The following is a 23,494-nucleotide window of genomic DNA, read 5'->3' as shown; positions in this document are numbered from 1 at the left end:
GCGCGGCGGCGAGGCCTCCCGCAGCCCGCCCTGCCTCCTCGCGGCAGCCGTTGGCCGCCCGGCGCGGAGCGGTGGCGGGGTCGCTGATGCTGTGCGCCTTGTGCTTCCTCCCCCCCCCGCAGGTGGTGTCCGTCTGACTGACTTCCCATGTCATACTACCAGGAGGACTTCTTCAAAGAGTACCTCAAAATGATGACGAATATTGTCATCCTGAGCTTGCTCATATGTATATCCCTGGCTTTCTGGATCGTGTCCATGACTGCAAGTACGTACTACGGTGAGTTCAAAGGCCGGGGTGCGAGAAGCAGGCCGGGCTCGGCGCCGGCCCCAGCGGCCCCTGGCCCTGCAGCCTGGCACGGGGAGAGCCGCACACTGCCCGCTGCCCTGCCCTCTCCGGCCCCCGCACTCTCATGGGGATGCGCAGCCTGGAAGGGGCATACGCATAGCCCCTTCCATCGCGTTAATGCAGCTGAGAACTTGAGTCCTGTCAGCAGCTGATAGCGGTTATTAACACCTTCCAAACTGTTACTTCACCCTTCTCTGCATCTCTGCCCAGGGATCCTGATGAATTAAAAGTGTTGGCATCCTGTGTGATTTTTCTTCCTAAAAGAAAAAAAATAAGAGAAAAACAAAAGTAACAGTGAAAACAAGGAGCAAGCTGATAGAGCTCTTCCTGTGGGGAGAGGAGTGACAGCATGTGAGGAGTCCATCAGCCTATAAAACGTATTAAGAATGCACATGCAGCCCTTGAATAGGGGTGTGGGGGAAGAATTCCCTTGAAGGAAGAAAGAAGTGGGGGAAGTGGTACAAGAAGAAAGGGATATATATGCATGGAGTCTCTGACAAGGGTGTATACAGTCAGCTCTGTGTTCGATGCAAGGCAACTCAGGCAGGCTGTGTTTTAGTTGTGTATAGTGGCAGGGACGCTAGTGCTGCTTCTGTGGTCATTTCAGTTCTAGGACCCTTTTTACAGCAATGCATGAATGCAGCAGTACTGCCTTCAGCATCAGTTCAAGCCTAGAAGAATTTGACTGCTTTCCTGGGACAGGTAAATCGGTCCTTAAGGCTTCACCTAATTTCATGCAGAAAGAGCTCCAGTGTTATTGCAATTTTGCTGCTGCTAAGAGTGCTTAGGTTGGCAGTATGAACATCCCCAACTGCCTTTATCTGGTGTCAGCTTGGATCCAGAAGGAGCCAGAAAGAATATCCCACCAGTATGAGCTGACTCTTGCAGTATCAGTTGCATGCCTCTACCATGTGTTCTTCAGTGCTTCAGGTTCTAGGATAAGGTATTAGTTCTGGTACACCATTAAATACTTATTGTCTGGACACTTCTTTGGGTCACCATGAGATGCTGGACATGCAGGAAGTATGCAGAAGCAGGCTTGACTACCAGGTTTTGCTAACTTCAGAGCTAGCCGAGCTGGATTTAAACATACTCTTCAGTTTCATTTGTGTGTGTCTGCTCTGTGCTTTCCATAGGTATAGCTCTCTGAGTTTTTCCACTATTTAGTATATTCCAGTCCTTGTTGTCTAACGTAATTGAGAGTTGACAGCATAGAGTGACAGGGAGTGCTAGTATCAGAAGAATCAGGATGGGGACTGATACAAAGGAGGAGGAGACTGCACACAAACCCTCCTTTTTGTAGAGAAGGGTTAGGGAGTAAGAAGGATGTATAACTTGCTGTTCTCCATTTGCTTGAGACTATGTAAAGACCTTTGCTTGAGAAAGGGAATGAAACAAAGAGTAGGAACTGATTTAAGGAAGTAGGGGAGAGAGCTTCAGTAAGTTTAGCTTGCAAAAGCAATGAAACTTGCAGTCCTTAACCATAAATATACCGTAAATATACATTCACTAATTAACAGTTTATAGTTCATAATAGTGCTTAAGCACCAGTGACCAGAATATTGATATAATGGGAACATTAAAGAATCCATAAGAAATCAATTAATGTCTTCTATCTCAATCTTATTAAGATTTAGTAGAAATTTAATGCTGATCCTTAGGTTTTTCTCAAAAGAAATACAGAAAGGTCAATTTAAAACTAACCTTAAAAAGATGAAAATTTTGTTTGTTAACCCAAACAACCAAAAAAAAGAACCTCTTTGGTACAGCTCACATTTAAGTTTATATCAACTTTCTTGGTTCGTGATTAGTGAAACTGGACTACAGTATTGCACGTTTCTTAATATACATTCCCAAGTGGTGGTTTTCTTTCAAATTTTTGAGTCAGTCCTTGGCAGTAAGACTTCCTTGCACACCTCCTACAGCGCTGTGTTTTTTCAGCACACAGAAGTTTACTCTTGTCGAGTGAATCATTATGTTTGCAATGACGAGTGTTACTGTGAAATAGGTTTGTCCTGCTTTGAAATAAGGAACCTGTATATCTGCAGAGTTATAAGCACTGCTGGCAAGCATTTTTATCAAAGACTGTTATGTTCAGCAGCTTTTCATCGAGACAAGCTGCTGTGCCTGCGTGAAGTCTTTCTTCTGTGAGGTTGAGACTCACTTTAATGCTAGACTTGGGATGTCTTATATTTGTATAACTGATGCTTGATAAATAACTTCTCATCTGTTTTCATATTTTCTTTCTGGCCTCAAAAGCTGGATAAACTATTAGCCTTCCTTTTTGAAAGTTTGAGAGTGGGAGTTGTTAAACAAAAACTGTCACTTGAAATCTTGCTGAGATAGTCATCATCATAAAACTTATATTTGAGAGGCTCACATCAAGTTTAAAAGGATTGAGAAGCCTAATGTTTTAGAAGGCAGCCACACCACTTTCACCTAATAAGCTGGGTTCCCTGTCGTTCTTCTGGAAGTGAAATTTCATCATATAACGGTAAGTTGTGTAGTTTAGGATATAATCAATAGCTTGCCTCTCTGACTGCAAAGATGGAAGACTTCTTTAACTGTTGTAGCATTCTAGCAACAATTTCTTCTTGTACTTTGGATTTTTGCCTTCTGTAAGTAGTATATACTTTTGCGTGTCTTTGCATGTCAATGTCTTTGCAATGGAATTTGCATCTTCCAATTTAAAGTCAAAACAAGGTGATGGAATAAAAAGGTTTTATGTGTATTACTGCAAAGGCAGTGAATTTATTGGATCAATTATATAAAAATATATATTTTAACTGTACAGTAATAACTCCTTTATTGAGTTTATTAACTGATTTTTATTTCAGTGAGTATTTCTGAGTTCTAGAAGGAAAAATATGTTTAGGACATTGATGATAAACTGTTTCCGTAGAAGACAAGTTGCTATGGACACTGCTGTTTTTATGGAATGGTGTGGAGTATTTTGAATAATGAACTTCAGAGTTTTAGATTGATGGTTTTCAATGTTGTATGATTAGTAGTGATATAATGACAGCTGAGTGGGATATTGTTTTCCTGTTCTGCAAGTTCTTTTGAACTCAAGTCATAATGACTTGAATGTCTAAGCAGAGAGAGCAAACTGGAAACTCAAGAAAGAAAAGGATTTTACAAGGCACTAGATATTTTGAGGAGAAAAATAACTTGATTTTTTTTTTTAATTCAAATTAGTTTTGTTTGCAAAAGTGAACCATTTGTAACTTTGAAAAACAGTATTTTTGTTTTGAAATTGTCCAAATAGTCTGTCCTGGCAGTTTAAGCAGTCAAATTAAAAATTGCCAATGATGAAGAAAGGTTTTAATGCTGAATAAGTGTTTTCCAAGTCATGAAACTTTTGGATGCAGCTTGCTTTAACAACCTTCTGTTGTTACCTGTTTTATGCCACAGCTGTCTATAATACATTGCATGACTGAAGAGATCAGTAGCCTGGTTCAATACAAGCAGATAATCAGGGGGAAGGGAATTACACCATCCAGGTTACTTAATATAGTCTCTTTTTTTTTTTCTTTTTTTTTTTTTGGAATCTGACATCTTTCATTTATCGTCAGTCAAAAAATTAATAGATTTTTTAGCACAGAAGAAAATCTCAGTATTTTTTAATTGTAGATCCCTGCTGTCTTCCCATTAGAAGTACTGCACGCACTTGTCATCCTAGCTCAACGTGTATATAGCAGAATTATAAAGGAACAGTGCAAGCAATAAAAATGATCACAGCAGGTAACAGCATCCATTTGAAGAAGACTTAGATACCTTTAGGTAAGATATTTTAGCATGGAAAGGGGACATCTATAAAGGTCATGAATGGCAGGGAGAAGATGAATAGGAAATGATCATTCAGTTGCTCATAAAATTTGGCAGATGTCTGATGAAACTTGCAGTAGGATCTTTGGTTTTTAGTTTTTTGGCTTTTTTTCTGAAAGGTCTTTTTCAGTGCATCTAAAACCAGAATTCATTTCTGAAGGTGGTTGTGGAGAGTAACATATCTGGTTTTAAAAAGGGATTGGGCATATTTATGGTGATTTTAGAAATGAGAGCATAGAAGTTCCTAATAAAACCAGCAAGATCAGTCTGTATCTGTTTCTTCTACTAATTCCTTGAGCATGTGGAGCTGGCCACTGCCAGATGGGATTCTGAGCCAGGCAGATTTTGACTTGACCCGGTTTGGTAGTTCTTGTTTTCAACCAGGTATAATGTGTAAACAAAACATTTTGGATGCCAATAAAATGAGTGTTTCTTTTTTAATACTGCAAAAGAACATCTACATGTTCCTTCTAGTGTTAGTGCAAACACTCATTAGTAAAATAAATTAGTTTAGCAGAGAAAGCAGGAAATTGGAAGACTACAAAATATGTAGTTTGGCTTAGGAGTATAGTTAAATGCTTTTCCTCCTTCAGTTTTCAATGTGAAGAGTGGTAGGAGTGTAGTGAATTGGTGAGGCCAGTCAGTAATTGATTTAATGAAGCTAAGATGCTATGATAGACTGATGATTCTTCATAGTCCTGCAGAAGGACAGAGTCAGTGTATTAAATCAGCATCAGCACAGAATTACATATGAACTGCAGGACTTACTGATAGTTTTATTACATGACATCAAGTATCACTGCAGCTGAATGAAGCACTTACATATATTAGATATTATGTAGAATTTCCAAAGTAGAATAAAAAATGATATAATGTTAATATCAAAACTGTAGAAACACAAGCAGCTAGCTAGCTTATATGCATGATGATGTTTTCTCTCTATATAGACATGAAAGTACTTCTGAAGTCTCCTGTCAACCAAGTAGAAGCAGTCCATCTATTAACGTAGTGTTAAAATTCTAGTTGATTGAATAGATAGCAAAATGACAACACTAGGCACATGCTAGGAGTAATGCAGAATGTGTACGCACTGCAAAAAGGGATGAGAAAAATTGCCTGCTCTTGGTAGCCAAGAGCTATCAAGCTAAAGCTTTTGATAAATAAGAATGACCTTTCCTATAAACGCTACTATTTAGAATGGTTTGAAAAACGATGTGAAGCTTCCAATATATTGTTCTGATTTTTATTACATTGGAGAAAAGTGCCAAAAAGCATTAGTGACTGAGGATAATGTTCATTGTCTTTATTGTTCATGTCTTTACTGAAACTTCATCAAAAATAAATTATTGTAATAATACACTGTTCAGATTTGTTCATATAGTTACCAGAGAATCAGTCGTAACATTGTCTATGATGGAAGTTCTTGGTTTTATTTATCTACTTAAAGTTTACTTTGCAGTTTCTTTATGTGCTAGGAACGCTAATGTTAACTGGCATTTTAGTTTGAATTTCATTCATATTTCAAACTGAATTCTTTCTACAAAACTTATTGTGATTATATGTTTATTGTAATTTACGTGTTCTGTCCAAATCAGGTTTCAGCTGGTCTTACTTTTTCAATGTTAATTTTCAGAGCTCATAAATCCCTTTCAGAATGAAAAAAATCAGTCTTCATTTCTTGATGCATTTGCTATTTTTTAATAAATTAATTTTAGTTAATGTATTTTTTTGTTGCTGTACAGAAGCTGAACAATAGAAAATTTGAGTAGATAATTGCAAAAATTGAGTAGATATTTCTGTATTCTGTTTATATATGTATTTCTCTTCTGAAGAGTAAAGAAGTTTAACCTGTACTAAGATCAGATTCTAAATGCGTACTAGAAGAGAATTACTTTTCAGATATAAAGGCAATGAAAAGGCATGTAAGGATGATCTGTAACCATTTCATTTAATTTACCAGGCACTCTGCGACCCATTTCTCCATGGCGTTGGCTTTTTTCAGTCTTGGTTCCACTAGTGATTGCTACACAGGGTTTTAAGAAGAAGAGTCTTGATCACAGTGGTGCTTTGGGAGGTATGTTTTTTCCTGAAACTAGTAAACTAAATACTTAATGAACTAAATTAGGGTCCTTTTAAATGTATATAATATTTTTTTAAGACTTTCCTAGCTGGTCCTGTGATAACACAAAAATGTAAGTGTAAGCATCCGTATCTTGAATTCATACTTATTTTTCTTATACCTATTTAAATAGTCAAGTTAGTTTATGCTGCTGTTCATGATTTGTTTGATTAATATTGTCATTAGATGTATATAATTCCGGAAGATTGTTTTAAACTTAAGTACAATATTCATTTAAAACTGCATGTTTTAGATAGTAAAATGATTTGCAGATATGATAAGTAGACACGAGGTAATATATACTTTGGACACCACAGTGTCATGTATCTCTTGGGGGAAACTGCCCGAAACAGGTTTTTTTTGTTTTTGTTTTCACGTATTTAGAGATAATGGAGTGAAAGAGGCAGTGGTAAAGAAATACCATAAAACTGAGGCATGTCAGCAACCTACCTGTCTGGTAGGAAACCAGTAAAGACAATGTGGTTCTGCTTTTTGTAAATACAAGCAGTTCTCAGATGGTTTTTGCTTCCCAAAAATAAGAAGGAAATTTAAATTCATACTCCACTTTAGGCAGAAGACTGTTTCAAGAAAGTTTTTCTTGACCAGATGAAAATCCCCGCCAAGGTAGTGTACAGTAGTGTTCATTAAATTCTGATGAAAGACTTCTGGGTGAGGTGATTGACCTTTGTCTCATGAAGTTGTATGAATTGATAGTCAGTGGAAAGAAACAGGACCTCAAATCTTTTCCTCCCATTTTGCGAATCTTTTCTTTTGTCTGTGAGTTAAGAGGCAGTAGTTTCCTGATTAGAAACCATCTTTGCTTTTCTACTACACTTTTACCTCTTAACATATATCAGCTCTGTTAGACAGCTCATTTTGGCATTTAGTTTAAGAGCTGCCAATTTTCTTTTAGTCCTTAAGAATTATAATATCATGGTGGGCAGTGAGAATTGGACCTCCCTGTCAAAAGTGTGGAGGAGGGAGTAAGAAGGAAGCACATCTAGGAGCTCAAATACTTAAGAAACCTGCACAAAGAAAAAGATGGCAAAAAGCAATGAGAAATGTGAAAATGAAGAACTGAAGGGAGAAGCAGCAACTGTTAAGATATGGAGGGGATTTAACCAGATTATCTTAAAGAGACCCTGAAGGGGGAATTGATCCCCAAACTGAAGTTAAATTTGCTGATAGAACTACAGCCACAGCTGTATGTGTGCTTCACATACCCTGCCTGAAGAATTTTATTGTTTGTATGTAAATTTCAATTAGCTATCCTTCAGCTTTTTCTCATTGCTCTGTCTTTTATTTTTGCACAGCATTTCTGATTCTTGGCAATACTAGAGAAAGTCTGCCAAAAACCCATAAATTTTAGCCCTAGATAACATTTAAGAGAAGATGTTAAAGATAAGGTTTTTTTTAGTCAAGATGTCTCTGAAATTCTCATAAAGGTATCAGGCACTTCAGCAATTCTCTTATTGCATGATTGTCTTATTTTAGATTTATCATGCAGATATTATTGCTCATATTTAAGATATTCAAAACACTTTCATTGCTCTGCAGTGTAATAGGTACATGAAGTAACTTTTTTTTTTTTTGTAGGATTGGTGGTTGGATTTGTCCTTACAGTTGCAAATTACAGTTTCTTCACTGCTTTGTTTGTATTTTTTGTTACTTCTTCAAAACTTACTAAATGGAAAAAAGATATGAAGAAGCAAATAGATTCAGAATACAAAGAAGGTAAGCCCTAACATTAATTCCTTCAGATCCTCTTTGAAGAATAAATGCTTCCTATTCCCCTTCGTTTCGAAGGGTGAGGCAAAATGTCACACCCAGAATAAGGAACGCTATTGTTTCCCCCACCCCCATCACATGAATTGTTAATAGGCTACTTGCTTTTGTATCTGGTCTGTTTGATAAACAAACTGTTAACTAGTTTTTGTTTTGAACGTATGTCTCTTTCTTAATTAATTTTAGGTGTTTGTGTTTTGCTTTTGCCTGATGTTGTTGCATGTCAAGATGTTTTGCTTGAAAATACTAAAATTTGTTTTTTGTCACTTTAGGTGGACAAAGGAATTGGGTGCAAGTATTCTGTAATGGCGGTGTTCCTACTGAGCTGGCCATCTTATATATGATAGAAAACGGACCAGGTGAAATTCCAGTAGACTTTTCCAAGCAATACACAGCATCATGGATGTGCTTATCCCTTTTAGGAGCGTTGGCATGCTCTGCTGGTGATACATGGGCTTCAGAGATCGGTAGTGTAATGAGTAAAAGCAAGCCAAGGTTGATAACAACCTGGGAAAAGGTTCCAGTAGGTGAGTAGGTGAACATGTCTGTCTTACATGGTCATGTCTTAATATTTTGCTGATTTGATTTGGACTATGCATCCAACTTAAAGTTGCAAAAAAGCCCGCAAAAAACATATCAAAATTCTGGCATTAGAAAATTTTAGTAGGAATTTGTTCTCTGAAATAGCAGCAAAACCACAGCTGAGTAAATGCAATCTCATTTGTGATATACACAAATATATAGCATGCTATGAGCTAAAATCCTTCTTAGTGAATTCTGACAATCCTTGTTTCTGGTACTACTGAAGTGTTTATATTGCTGCTGATACATAGAATACAAGCTGTCATCTGAGTTTTTTTAGTCATTAAAATTTTAATCAGTAGAAGATTATATAAAGTACATGCAGACACTACAGAAAATTCACTTCTTAACCAAATAGCTCATTTCTTATCAAGGGCAGGTAGAATAACCTTCCCTCTGTGGAACCTTGCCTCCACAGTGGGTGGCATTGCTAACTGGTGTGTGGTTTTTGAGTCTTGTTGGTATGTTGATCTGAGTTTTAGATCTTGTGGGACAAGATTTAAAAGGGTGGGCTTTTTTTTTTTTCTTTATAAGTAGTACTCAGATTTCTTCTCAGTAAGTTGTCAAATATCTTCCTTTCTTTGGATTTTGCTCTTTCTTTAAAATGTGTTCTTGATGAAATATATCTTGGTAGACCTCTTCTGAAAGAGGTATTGTTTTAATAGTATGCACACCTGGAACTCTCTATATATTGGAACAAATGTCTTTTTTTCCCTACAAATTTAGAGTAGTCAAATACCAGGTGACACTGAAAGACTAGCTATCCTGTTTTGTTTAATTTATTTTATTTCTGGTGTATATTTCTAGATAACTAGCCTTGGAGACAATGAAAGTAATAGCAATACATAGGCTGTAATGGTGCAGGTTAAGCTTCTTGGCAGCATAATGGGGATTGTAAATAAAAGCTATGGTAAGAGTTTTGCAGGTAAATGGGGGAAAGATGACCCTCAGCACAGTTCTGTTTTCATATAAAACAAATGAACAAATGTAAGTCTTTTCTATTTAAAAAAAAAAAAAAAAGAGGTTTATAAATTAACTTGATTGTGTTTGATTTAGGTACTAATGGAGGAATTACTTTAGTGGGCTTGCTCTCAAGTTTACTTGGTGGCATGGTAGTAGGTGCAGCCTACTTCATAACACAACTCCTTTTTGTGAGTGATCTGGATATATCTGCTCCACAATGGCCAATTATTGTGTTTGGTGCAGCAGCTGGCTTACTGGGATCAATTGTTGATTCGTATTTGGGAGCAACGATGCAATACAGTGGTAAGATTATTCTTCCCCCCCCCCCCATGTAACCTAAAAATTGACTTAAAGGGCTGAGGAGATGATTTTTAAATTGAGAAGATACAGAAATAGTAACACAAAGGCCAAAGGAGGCCAGTGATGGACATGATAATGAAAACAAGAGCAAGGGCAGTTGATGCTTTATTTGTATCTTCCATCCTCTTCTTTTACCACGCTTTGATTTCAGTACATTTTTCATCTTATTTTACTGTCTTGTGGATGACTAAAAGAGACTGGAGATCTCCAGCACATTCACAGAATCACAGAACAGTTGAGTTTGGAAGGGATCTCTGGAGATCATCCAGTCCAACTCTTCTGCTCAAGCAGGGTCACCTAGAACACGTTGCCCAGGACCCTGTCCAGGTGGGTTTTGAATATCTCCAAGGATGGAGACTCCACAACCTTTCTGGGCAACCTGTTCCAGTGCTCTGTCACCCTCACAGTAAAGAAGTTTTTCATTATGTTCAGCTGGAACTTCCTGTGTTTCAATTTGTACCCATTGCCTCTCGTCCTGTCACTGGGCCCCATCCTCTTTACCCCCTCACTTTGTATATTTACATGCATTGATAAGATCCCCTCTCAGTTATCTTGGAAGAAAGCATTGCTGCCTCCTTCTTTACTGTATACCTAATTATGGTAACCTAAGAGGAAATTTCAACTTAATTTATCCATTCCCTCAGACTAACTTGCTACTGCAGAATCTCCATTTCTTACTGTGAAGAGTTAGTGATAGTCTCAGCTTTAGGAATTAAAATAGAAGAGATCCAAGTAAATGTGCACAATATTTTACATTCTGTTATTGTACTGCTTGGTAGAGTACTGTTTCCTGTAAGTTAAACTTATCACAAACTAGCTGTGATTTCACTAAAAAACTACTTGTCATTGTTGTCCACTTTCTTTAAAAGATTACTGGCTGGCTGATTCTAAATGATTTCAGTATTTATTTAGGCATTGCAGAATTTTTAAATATAGTATTTCTGTACTAAAGGGGAAGCACTTAAATACTCAGACACTGTTTCATTCTCCGAATCAGGCAGACAAATTGAGAGTATGTGTTAAACCTAGTTAATGCGGGTCTGCATTTAACCAGCAACTGTTTCTTCACTTCAGATACTCTTTCACGCTCAGTAACTATTTTGCTAGCTGCATCAGGGACAGCATGCAGATTCCACAATTTACTTTCCAGCAGTACTTACAAATCTGTAGTATGTATACTGTATATACATGTATACATATATGCTGTATATACTGTAGTATAGATGAGTAGATGCTGCTCATGGTGGCCACGGGGTGTACATAGTTAGGTTTGTGTGTCTCTACTTTAGCTCACTTTCCTAAACCCTATTCTGTGTAGCCTCACAAAGTTTCCAATCTCTGTTGCAGCATCTTGAAGAGCAATATATAAAGAGGCAACAGATAATAAATGTGGAATTATTTTTATTGTGTCTCTTTTGAAAACATTATGCTACCACTGCCTGTCCCCCCTCTATCAGCGTTTTTCCTAGTGGTAATCCTAGTAGATTCAGTTTATGTGATAGAAGCAGTCGGTATCACAGCCTAAGAGAAGTTCCTTCCCTGCTGAGATATATATATATTAAGTAAAACTTTGTTTGAATACTTTTGCAGAATTAGATCCCAGTTCTCCTATGTTATCCATCTGAAGTTATGTCCATTTTGTAAATAATCAAAATAACAGAAAAATTTTCTGTTACCCTTCATATCTCTGCTCTGAATCTAGGTTTTGTCTGCATTTGAGTTATATATTTATAAAAAGTTATTCCCTGTTTTTCTCTCAAGAAAACTTTCTAAACTATAGTAAGTGTTAAGAGTTAAACTATCAGGATCTGATACTTGATTTTCTGTAGCCCTTTTCCATTAGTCAAAGCTGGATTTAAGTATATGATTTAAAGGTAATGGTAACAGCAGCTATTTACTTGCCAAGCAGATTTGTTTGTTTTTTTTTCCTAAGTTTTCTCTGACATGCTTCTTTGGTTGGTTGGTTTGTTTTGTAATGAAGCAGCAGCTCATAATGAATTATTAATGTTGTGGGTATTAGCAGATATTCAAATCTGTAGAGAAACATAATGCTAATATAAAATGTGCTGATCTGTTTTGGAATGTTTTCTCATGCCAGCATTAGGTATGTGCGTATGCACACACCCAGTTAATACTTTACTGTATAGTGAGTTGCCATTAAAATTTTACACTTTTATCAGCAAATGGAATAGTGAATTTGGACAAAAAATAGGATAACTGTGTGTACACAATAACAGCTAATGAAACACAATGCTGCAATACTGCTAGTACAGAGCAGGAAATGCCTAAGTGATGGGAAAAGATCCATGCGGCTGGTAGTATAAAATTAATGTGTACCTAGAGATGTTAAATTCAGCCTCTATAAGGAGCTTGTTTGCTGTCATACCAAGTAATTTATTTCTATTATTTAACTTTGAAAACAAATACATCTTTTTGACAGGAATATAGATGTTGCCCATCAGTTGTTTCTGTTCTCTTCAAAACAGCATCTTTTGCTTTAGAATGGCTCTTGGAATAGCTTTTTCCTCTTCTGCTTTAGCTCATGTTTCATACCTTTTCTTGTTATGGAGCTATGCAAAGAGAGAGGCAGGCCTGGTAGAACTGTAACTCTTCAAAATAAGTAACTTCTAATGTAAAGTATTGCATCTATATCCCATTCTTTGAAGCTATTGGATTAAACCATAATTTAATTAATTGGGTCAGTTACTGTCTTTTCTTACAGATGTTTAACACCATAATTTTAAACTAAACAATTTAGGAAGTTGCGTACGCTTGTTTACTAAGTTTTTTTTCAGCTTGGTTAGCCTTGTAAATGGAAGTATTATCTTTTCCCAGGTTTTGACAAGAATATTGGCATGGTTGTCAACCACCAAACAAAAGACTCCAAGCACGTATCTGGAAAACCTATATTAGACAACAACGCAGTGAATCTTTTTTCTTCTGTAATCATTGCTTTGGTGCTTCCAGGTGTGGCATGGGGTTTCTGGCCAAGAGGTTGAGGTGGCTGAAGGTTTTTCTGTATGCGATTCAGTGATGCTCAGCCTTACTGAAAGACTCCTAAGAGTGCTCTTTGGATGCTCTTGAAGAGAGGGGTCTGCAACCTTCAGAGCCAAAGGACTTTCCATCACAACTTTAGGCTGTAAGCCTCATATGGCAGTTGCCATCTGTCACGGCCAAGAAGGGATTTTGTCCATATGCTCTTGCAGCTCTTCAAGTGGATGTTGATCACTGTCAAGCGAGGTGAAGCACTTCATTTATCCTCATGGGTCTGAAGTTGGCTTACATATTTTGTACAGTCCACAGAATCTGGAAGAGCAAGGAACTGGAATTAGAAGCTTAACCTACATCTACCAGTATGATGGAGTATTGTGGCTGCTGTCTAAGCCCGGCACAAAGTACTCTAAAGCTTTAGGTTGGCAGTGGTAACATGGGTGAAAACAATGAATTCTGGTTTAGTATTTCCCATGATCTCCTATAGGATGTAAGATTTCATGGAAATATTTTGAAATCTTAAAAAAAAAAAAAGTGTTTGAAGCATAAAACTAAATTTAAAATAAAAACATACCAGTTTTTCCAGTAAGAAGAATAAATGTATCTTTGTTTTATACAAATTTTCAGAAATCTTCAAATCTTTAGAATTTCCAAACTAAATATTTATAAGTGTTGTTAGCACTGTTGTAATGTGGTACTTATTAAATTATCTAAAATTAAATATAACAGTTTACAAATTTGGCTTTTTTTTTTTTTTTAAGAAAAATGAACATTGCTTCTGTAATATTTAGCATATTGACCAAACAATTCTCTGTGGGTTTTTTCTCAGTAGTGTAATTTCTTTCCATTTTGTTTGGGGTTGCTTTTCAGTGAGGATAACCTCTGTAGCTTCTTTGGTTGAGACTATAGTGAATGATAGTGAAAGATATTCTCATCTACAAAGCATCTCAAAATGGGAATTGAACTTTTAGTGCTTAGACTGCTCTATTAGATGAGTTCATCTTTCACCATTAATTACAGAAGATAAGGAAGTCACTTAGCCAGCACAGATTGTACTGAAAACTTATGAATACCCTCTTAACCTCTAACTGGAGACATTCAGAAGGTAGGGCCTGTACAGTTAACTTAGAAAAACCTTTTTTTCTTTTTATCTTCATAGATAGATGAGGATTTTACATTAAACATCAGATTTTTACAAACATACTGTGTATGTTGCCTGTCCTAATTCACTTGGGTTATATATATGCCACCTTTTATGAGAACATTTAAAATTATAAAAACCCCTTCCATTTTGAGTTTACTTGTTTGAAATCTGTTCTATATAAATCTCGAATTTAGCACTGGAACTTGTAAACTGTATTATCCAGTTATATATACAAGATTTCAAACTAGTGAAAGCTTTCAGAAAAGAATGATTTTGTGGCTGCTATATTTCAGTGTTCCTGTGGTAGGTGCAAAATTATAAAAGGAATATATGCACTTTAACTATAAATACGTGAAGTTTTTATTCATTGATTGGATTTATGCTGCTTCTAACTAAGCACTATTAATTTTTTTTAAGATTTTATTAATACTGTTGTGATTTCTGGAATTAATACACTGAATTTCTGTAAGATATTTTTTCTTTCAATTAAATGGCTTATATTTTTAAATACTTTTGATTCCTGAAACAAAATACATTTTCAAACACTGAAGTAGACTTTTAGTCAACTTTTCACTAATTGGATCATACTTTTGAAATAGGTTACTGCAGTGAGAAGACAGCTATAATTTTAAATGCATAGCAGCATGAAATGCTTTCATCTGTTATCATATGAATTAATGTGATCCGAATGAACTGCTGCAGGTAGGACCTTCAAAGGCCATTACTCAGAATTTTATCTTTGTCATGTTTTCTTAGTGATGACACTGAGTTGCTTTTGAAATTCCCACTCATAAATCTTCAGTATTTAGGAAGATCTGAGCACTCTGAAGAGGACAGTGTTAACTCCGGGCGTATTACACTGAGTGGGGGTATAGCTTATGCGAATTTTCTTACATTTGACTTGTTTCATTTAGTAGCCATAGAATTGTTAGCCTTTTTTTTTCTTTTCTTTTTTGCAGAGGAGGCACAGGGAGAAAGTTACAGTATGTGACTTAGTGGATTTTTTGGATTTTTTGGATTTTTGGATTTTTTCTGCAGCAGAGAACTAGGGGCCATCTATCTTCACTTACATACCTTTTTATGTGAGGAACAGTCTTTATTCTTAAGGGATAACAAAGTCATGAGGGGAGATCAAGGGATAAGCCTATGGATAGTTTTGAAAATGCAGGGGGACCTGCTTTGTCCAGTTCTTCCTGCAGACGTTTTTGCATTGGAGAGCACAAGACTGACTAGCTTGATTACAACGGGCTCCACGTTTATTGACTTGTATTCTTAAATCCTACTTACACAAAATTCTCTGACCTATTCTAGTGACTTTTACCACAAGAAATGTCTTTTTGTTCACAAAATTTCAGCATTTTCATAGCTAACAGATTATATTTCACTCTCACATAAAGTGAGAGACATGCTGTATCTTAGATTTTTCCCCCCCCTGTAATAAGGCAGTGTTGTTACCCTTCTGTTTTTCTTGAGATTTTTGAAAATACTATTTCTATTGAAAAAAGTAAAACTTCCATGTGCTCTCTCAATACTTTTACTAAAAACTAAACAAAACCATTATCTGCCATTTTAGAAAATCCAGTGCTAAAGAACTTTTTTAATGGCCAAACTGAAAAGAAGTGGATTAATGCAAGAGCTTGTGTTATGTTAAAGAATTCAAATGAACATATCATTTAATAGCACCCTGAATTCCAGTAGGCACTTGATAATATTGATACTCAGCTTATGAGCATTGCCCTGAAGAATCAAAGGTATTAACAATTAACTGTCACTGACATTCGTACATAGCACAACAGTAAAATATTTCTAGATTTAACAGGCACATAGAAAAGTGCTTTTCGACATCTTTTCTAATTTTCAAAAATTAAAACTGTCAAGACTGTAGTCCTCTCTAAGGACTAGTCATTTGCTGAAGTTAAAATTCTGCTGTTTTTATTATTTGTTTTACTTGAAAGGGATGGTCTTTTTCTTCATACCATTACCAGGATAACATTTTGTTCAAAGGCTGCTCATACTTTTTGCCTGAGAAGCAAGCATTAAAAACTTTAGCTCAAAAGAATCTTTTAAAGTTCAAATGGAGTTGAAATTGTTGAAACTTACTGTTGAATCTATGATATCACTTAAATCTCCTTAAATGTTGTCTGTATGCACTAGCAGATCTACTTTGGTATTTAAGTTAGAAGGTGAGAGAAAAAGGACGAGGATAGTAATGAATATATATCAGTCTATACCCGTGTCTACATGGAATTTACAAATTCAAAACTACCAGCTCTCCTGTATGCTATTTTGGGCTGTTATCACTTGTCCTTGACAAACACAATGACTAAGGGGATTTTTAGACTGTTATATGTCTGCAATGTGAGAAATGTGTTCTTTCCTGTTTATTTTCTCCCATTATCTGAAGAGTTTGGTTTTCTTCATCCCCTGCTCCCTTTATCTCTTTCTGTTTTAGTGACCTAGCTCTCAGACTGGGATCTGCAGCTATTCTTTAATGCTCGTGAATGTGAATTAGAGGAACCACAGCAGACTGACTCTGTTCAGCAGCAGCAGGTACAAAGCTGGTGGCTGCACTTTTGTGCATGGTGCAAGACTGATACATTCTGTGCAATTATTTTTCCTTTGCTAGCACAAGCAGTTATTTAAAAATACTATCTGATGTTCTCTGGGGCCTATAACCTCTCCCTTCCCATCTGAGTTTAGGGAAAAGTGAAGTGTAAAGCAATAAAAGCTGACTGCCACGGATGAAAGTTACTGAAAGCTGAGCTCCACGAATGCACTAGGACACTGAGGAGTGTTAAGATACCCTCTCCTATATGAGTTTAATGCAAAGAGATTTCTTTAGATTTAAGGCAATCCTAAGGAATCAGGTCAGCATCTTTCCCCAGAAGTCAAGCATTGGTCCTGTGTGAGACAATATCAAGACACAGCAGACACAGATCAGCACCAAGATTATTTTACTTCTCTACCCAGGCAGGCACAGAATAGGCTTTCTCCCATTTTGTTCATCTAGGAAAGCTGGCAAGCAGAAAAGCAAATTGGCTTTACTAAGCCACCAGCACATATTGTCCTGTTTTTAAGTAAGAAATGGTCTGCTTAGTAATTCTTGCAAAGACTTCTTGTAACAGTGACAGCAGTTTTATCTCTACTATGCTAACGCAGTCTTAATTTAAAGTCTCACAGGTTGATTAAAGTTTTCAGCAGAGTCATTTTCAGCAGAGTCATTTTCCTACACCTTGTTTTCACCAAGAGATTTGTACAAATCTTTGCACAGTTGCTAATATTACTTCAGTTCTACCAAAGTCAATAGCATCAGATAATCTAGTGCAGCTCTAGTTCATCTGTGCTTGATCCTGCTAAGCGGAGAGCAGCAAGATACAATCCAGCAAAATATTTAAGCAGACAGTTAATTTTAAACACGACAGTAGCTCTACTGAGCTAGTACACCTAGGGGTGTACTAGTATTGTTTAAAGTTAGGCATGCTGTGTACAGCCTCATCAGCAAGCAGGCAGCACCCTGCTCTGCCTTGCCTGTGGATGTGCCCTGCTCCTGTGAGTAATGCACATGTAGTTGCAGGATTGAGTTATTTGTCACTTTCATCTTTGCTGAATGGTGCTTAATCTTCAGACATCAAATAATTAATTCACAATGTTTATATTATCACTGCCACCAATTCAGGTCATCCCTACCTCAGCACAAGTTCTCCAGGTGAAATGGGCATTTACAAATAAGACTAGAAACTTATCTGAACAAGCAGTGACTCTCAGAACAGTGTGCCTAATATTTGTGTACAAATACTCTCTTAGGTATTGCTGTATATAGAGTATTTATGCAGGGGCCAGACTCTTCTCAGTGGTGCCCAGTGACAGGACGCGAGGCAACGGGCACAAACTGAAACACAGGAAGTTCCAGCTGAACATAAGGAAAACTGTGAGGGTGACTGAGCACTGGAACAGGTTGCCCAGAGAAGTTGTGGAATCTCCATCCTTGGAGATATTCAAAACCTGTCTGGACAGGGTCCTGGGCAATGTGCTCTAGGTGACCCTGCTTGAACAGGGAGGTTGGACTAGATGATCTCCAGAGGTCCCTTCCAACCTCAACTGTTCTGTGATTCTGTGCTTAACATTGCAGTAATACTGCTGGAAGAATTTAAGCCATGTTTCCATTATTGCTACAAGTCTGTGTGCTCACAGAATATGTAAGGGAAACTCTGTGTCCTTAGAGACTTGCCATTTAATTCTGCTTGCCAAAAAGACTATTTGAATGTATTCCAACAACTTCTGAGTTTGGACTGCGACAGTAGGTCTGGGTTGACTTCTACCACTGGCAACGCCAGGGGGGTCAGTCTCTCGCAGCCCAGCTTACAGACTTCTGCTTCTACAGTACCATTAAAAGAGAGGAGAGGGAGGGAATTTCTACTACCTTTTTGATCTTCAAGAATTCTAGTTTGCTTCCTTGAATTATTCAAACTCTTTTGATTATTGCAAATAGCTTTTGTTCTTGTGTGAATTGGGAGTTTTGAGCTTCCTTAGGCAATGCCCTAGGACGGGGAGGCAGGAAGGTATTTAAATTGCCTAGTTTCGTCATCTAGTTTTAGTTGCCTAGGTTAGGAGGTCAGCCTCCCCAGGATCTCTGGGTGCACAGAGAGATCACAGGCAGGTAGCAGCAGGAGTGGGGCTGCCACAGCAGGGACAAGCCACGAGCCATGGGTGTCCCCCACACAGGCCAGGCAGTGACCCACTGGCCTGCAGGCCTGCAGCACCCAAGCAGGACCGCAGCAGTGACAGTCCCCTTCACCAGTCCCAGATAAGGTGAGGTGAGGACTTGAGGACTTCCAGGGACATCCATCGAGTTCACTCAGGAACACCAGGAGCTGGGGCCAGAGACAGGACTGGCTACAAATCAGTTCAAGGTCCATCAGACAGGACTGGAGGCAAGGCTACCTACCCCATAGGTCCAGAGTCCATCCAGCAAAACCAGTTGGTAAGCCAGGACAGCAGGGAACAGAGCTAGGCACAAGCACACCTGCGACATAGCTCAGGCAAGGTCTGGGCACCTCGGCCTGAGCTTACCCAGAGCTCCCAGGCCACAGGCAGCGGGTGGGAGTCGGGGTCCTAGATGTTACTGGACAGTGCCATTAAGGTCTGTTCATGCATGCAGAAACCTGAAAATCACCCTAAACCAGAGGCCAGTTCAGATCAGGAGGTTAACTTAGGTGTTCTGAATCTTGTCTCCTTCCACCTGTGAAGTCTACAGAGGGACAGTTCAGCTCCTAACTAAGACACTTGAAAGCAGAAGCCCAAAGTTGGCTATCTGAATACACTCATCAGTGACATGCCTAAGGTGTGAATAGCCAGCAGAGAAATCTCCTTGTACAGGTAAGCTCTGTATACTCATATACAAAGGGCGTCCTGCACCAAAGGTCCTTTTGTATAAATTACATACTGGAGATAGGCAGACACTGAAAGAGTGGTGTAACCTGGGACAATTTGGCTGTACTGATGTGAGGACCCAGGTAGGCGTCATACAGAATCAAGAGATCACAGATGGTTCCTTGATATCCTCATTCCTCAATGCTGAAATTACTCGGCGATTTATAATGAAGTGTCTGGTATTGATGACATATATGGATTGTTGCAATGAAAAATCCCATGGAGTTTAGTGAAAAGAATAAATGTTACTACTATTTTCTAGATGAATTACATTCTGGCTACATGCTGTCTCATTAATAAGTGTTCTGGTAGGTTATAAGCTTACAGTGCTGTTCATTTCTTTCTCCTCAACTTTTCTGCACTGTAAGTTATACTGTAGCTTCCTTTCACTGTGATTCTATGATGTCTGATCATTTTATCCACCAGTGAAATTCCTCTATTTTGTACAGAAGCATAGATCAAAGTTGACAGCCAGCCAGGGAATCTTTAATGAAAAGGGTAACCTAAGAATCAGTCATTCTCTTTTCAATATTAACCTTTGGACAGTAGTTGATGTCATCTATACAAAATAAAGGCTGTCTCCTGAAAACCTCCATGAAACAACTCTTTCATTTTATTGCTCTGCCAAAATCACAAACCTTCTGTTTTTACAGAACCCTTTTTTACAGCTCTTGTTCCTGATCTGCTCAGAGCCATGACCTCCCCTTGCAGTACTTCCTCTCCATTGCTGCTCCTCCAGGCTCTCACATTGTAGATATAAACATTGCTGCCTTGAAGCTGAGAAGGTCTCTTCTACCTTTGGATAGAGAAAATTGTTGTGCACAGAGGAGAGCGAGTGATATAGCATACTTGTAGCATGAGAGAGACCTTGTCATTTTGTTGATGTATATAAGCAGTTGTTTTATGTTTCCCCGTGGAAACAGTCAATTCAGACAAGCAGTTAATTTCAGCCTTCACCTTTTAAACAAGATGTTTATACTGATAGATGATTTTCCTCATGTCCTCTTTTATGAAGCTAATGTACTGTGGGAAAAACAGAGCCCAAGAAATTGCTCACACTGTCCTGGAGAATTCAGAATTACAGCTCAATGGAAAAAGAAGTGGAAAACTAGTCATCACCTATAACCTCAGACCTTTGATTTTTCTAGAATGCCTCTACTGAAATAGGATCCTTCTCTAACTCCTCCCAGTCTTCCTTTAACACTGGTGAGAGCTGTCCTGTGTGAAAATGACCCACCAAAATGGAGCCTGAGGCTTGAAGGCACTGGCTTGTTGTCTGTAATTTCCATGACTGAGCCATGTAAAAGTACTCTCTTTCCCTTCTTTGCATTCATGGCTCTTCTGTTGTCCCTTTGTCCCTTTGTCAAATGCATGGAGAGACATCAACTTTTCTAGCAACATAATTATACCATCAAATCAGAGCAGAAGCCTCAGTATCTCTCCTGGAAACTGGCCATTATTAGATGCCTTGTAGGAAGGGTCAACATGAAGTAAGAGAATTGGCCTGGACAGTTAGGAGATGACCTGCACATAATGGAAGTTTCTCAACTCACATTAGTTAGTAGCTGAATTCCCTGAAACTTTAGACCTCCTATCATTACACTGCTCCGCAGCTGAAGAGTCAAGGAGTAGAGGAGTGAGACTTAAAGAGCTGTAAGCTTTGCAGTGCCTGTTATATAGCATTTTAAAACTTCTACCTTGCTTTCATCACCAGAAAGACAAAGATGACTGAACCTGTATCCCTTGGAGATTCACAGCATTCCCCTTGCAGTTGTCTTCATCTTGGTAAGGACAAGGTAGATGAGAAACTTCCACTATTTATACTATCTTTTGCTGTTACATGAGACAAGAAGGCACAGAAGAGAAGATACAAAACCAAGCTATGCTGTAGTGTATGTACTCAAGGACTGAAAGTGAGAAATGTGGTTTGTCAGCCTTTCCCTCAGCAGTCACCTCATGAATTCCTCCCGGTAAGTTGTACAAAACACAGCTGAATCAGATGGGATAGAGCTCCGCCAAAATGCCAGCCATCCCTAGACTGAATTACCTCTACGACAAACCCATTTTAACAATAAAGAACGGCATACCAATTCTTTACCTTGCTTACTCTGGAAGCACTAGTGCTTTGTCTGAGTCATTGCATCTGATGATGGAAAGTTGGGTGCTGTGATTTCTCCTCCTGATATCTCTTTTCTATCACTGTGCCACCACTTCAGCCCTCTCTCTGCCATGGTCACCCCCCCAAAAAAAACCCCAAAACTATTGGGAGCATAATTAGTGCTTAAGAAGATTGGTCTAAGCCTGAGGAGTCAAAGTCATGTGTTTACAGGTGTGGGCTCCCAAAGGCCAGACACATTGGGTATCACAGAGCAAATAGAGATCTTCTTTAATCACATCTTGCCTCAACTCTCTTCTAAAAGTGTCACATAACTTTATTTTCAGATATGTACTATGTCATTATGTTATTTCTCTTAGATGTGCCTCCCACTGTCTTGCAAAATAAAGCATTTGTCTTTTATGTGTAGGTGAGCTTTTGACTGTTGCTGCTGCTAATTAGAGCATGTGTTTTCCTCTCATTGAATGAGGATAGAGAAGATCATCATTAAAGAACAGACAGGAAGACAAAGGTTAAAGAAAGAGAAATGAAAATTGGCAGTGTGTAAAGAAGTCATTTCTGTGAACTCTGAGCAGTACTTTAGAAGTGTTAAGAAACCTGTCTGAACTACATGGGGAGATGTAGTGACCTAGTAGTAATTATTATACTATATTTATAATACAATTCCCTGTTTCAGAATACAGAACCTTCTTTTTTTGCAGTTCAGTTATCACCATTTGGCATACCTAAATCAGGAAAGGTCTCTTAATCCAGTTACACTGTCCTCATGGCAGTTACACTGTAGAGCTATAATAGCATAATTATATTTGTACAATTATGCTAATATATTTCCTAGCACAGAAGCTGGGATAGATATAGATATATCTAATAGGTCTGGCATAAGGACCTTCTGGATGAACTTAGCGAATAAGATAGATTGAATTTCTGCCTTGGGCACTCCCAGGAATTTTCTGTTTTTCTGCAAGTCTAGTCCATTGGTAAGTGTATATCACACATTACCCACAAATATAGGTTTGGTGTAGTTCTCTGTTTGAGCCACTCACTAATTTAAGCTAAAAAACTTCCAATGTTTGGTTCTGGTGTTCTAGATCTCTGCTACCTACCAAACAAGCTAATAGCCCTCACTATAAGTGAGAATTTAAGTTTTCCAGAAAATGCTTTCCTTTTTTTTACTTTCTAGGATAAAAATATTTGATGAGAAGAGGAGGAAATATTTTTCATATAAAATATTTACGATGGTTTTCAGCAAACTGTTTAATCCTAAAATATTTCCACTAGAAAAGAATTAGGCTTTAGTTCAAAAGTGCTGTCAGGCTGTCTCATGGAGAAGGTGCTGAACTTGAAGTCGTATGGTCTGCACACTTGGGTTAGCTGAAATTCCCCATAATATCCTGTGATTTACCTCTGAACAGAGGAAACAGTGCATGCAGTATCGTGTACATGTTAGAGAGGTCAACAGGCCCACAAGAGGAACTCAGGTATCAAAGAGAAGTGGGATATAAAATAACTAAATTTGCACTGCAGTCTTGGAAGCAACCCTATTCAAAACAATATTCTGCAGATTCTTTGAAGGAGCAGAAGGGAGAAAAGAATTGCAATAACAGTTGTGGGGAGGTAAGGCAACTTGAAGTCTTAAAACAGAACTTGTTATTCGCGCAGGTAAGTGTGTTCATTAGTTATAAAACACTGTCTTAAGCTTTTGTTTGAGGCATGCATATTTTAAATGAATGACAGAACAAGTTGAAACTAGCTTAACTACAAAACATCAATAAAAAGTTTTATTTGTATTAATCATACTAGGCATGGTTTCTGTGCATTGCCAGGTGAAGC

The 23,494-nt window shown here is 37.9% G+C and overlaps 1 protein-coding gene and 1 long non-coding RNA gene across 3 annotated transcripts; both read left to right on the top strand.

The window, feature by feature from the left end:
- Positions 1-124: 124 nt before the first annotated feature.
- Positions 125-13,514, top strand: TMEM19 (transmembrane protein 19). 2 transcript variants are annotated; one of them, XM_026061779.1, is made up of 6 exons: positions 125-265; positions 6,135-6,248; positions 7,890-8,027; positions 8,351-8,605; positions 9,717-9,926; positions 12,819-13,514. In XM_026061779.1, the coding sequence occupies exons 1-6, from the start codon at positions 148-150 to the stop codon at positions 12,980-12,982; spliced, it is 999 nt and encodes a 332-aa protein (XP_025917564.1). In that variant the 5' UTR covers positions 125-147; the 3' UTR covers positions 12,983-13,514. The 2 variants fall into 2 exon arrangements, with proteins under 2 accessions (XP_025917564.1, XP_025917563.1); XM_026061778.1 differs by having other exon boundaries at positions 125-277.
- A 1,084-nt stretch (positions 13,515-14,598) lies between these two features.
- LOC112964104 lies at positions 14,599-22,210 on the top strand. The gene is made up of 3 exons (XR_003252857.1): positions 14,599-14,820; positions 16,571-16,668; positions 19,366-22,210. It is a non-coding gene; the product is annotated as an uncharacterized LOC112964104 (long non-coding RNA).
- The last annotated feature ends 1,284 nt before the right edge of the window (positions 22,211-23,494 follow it).

This window comes from Apteryx rowi, unplaced genomic scaffold (genome assembly GCF_003343035.1).
Source record: "Apteryx rowi isolate R43461 unplaced genomic scaffold, aptRow1 scaffold_185, whole genome shotgun sequence".
Lineage (NCBI taxonomy): Eukaryota > Metazoa > Chordata > Aves > Apterygiformes > Apterygidae > Apteryx > Apteryx rowi.
This window is presented reverse-complemented; position numbering and strand designations above follow the sequence as displayed.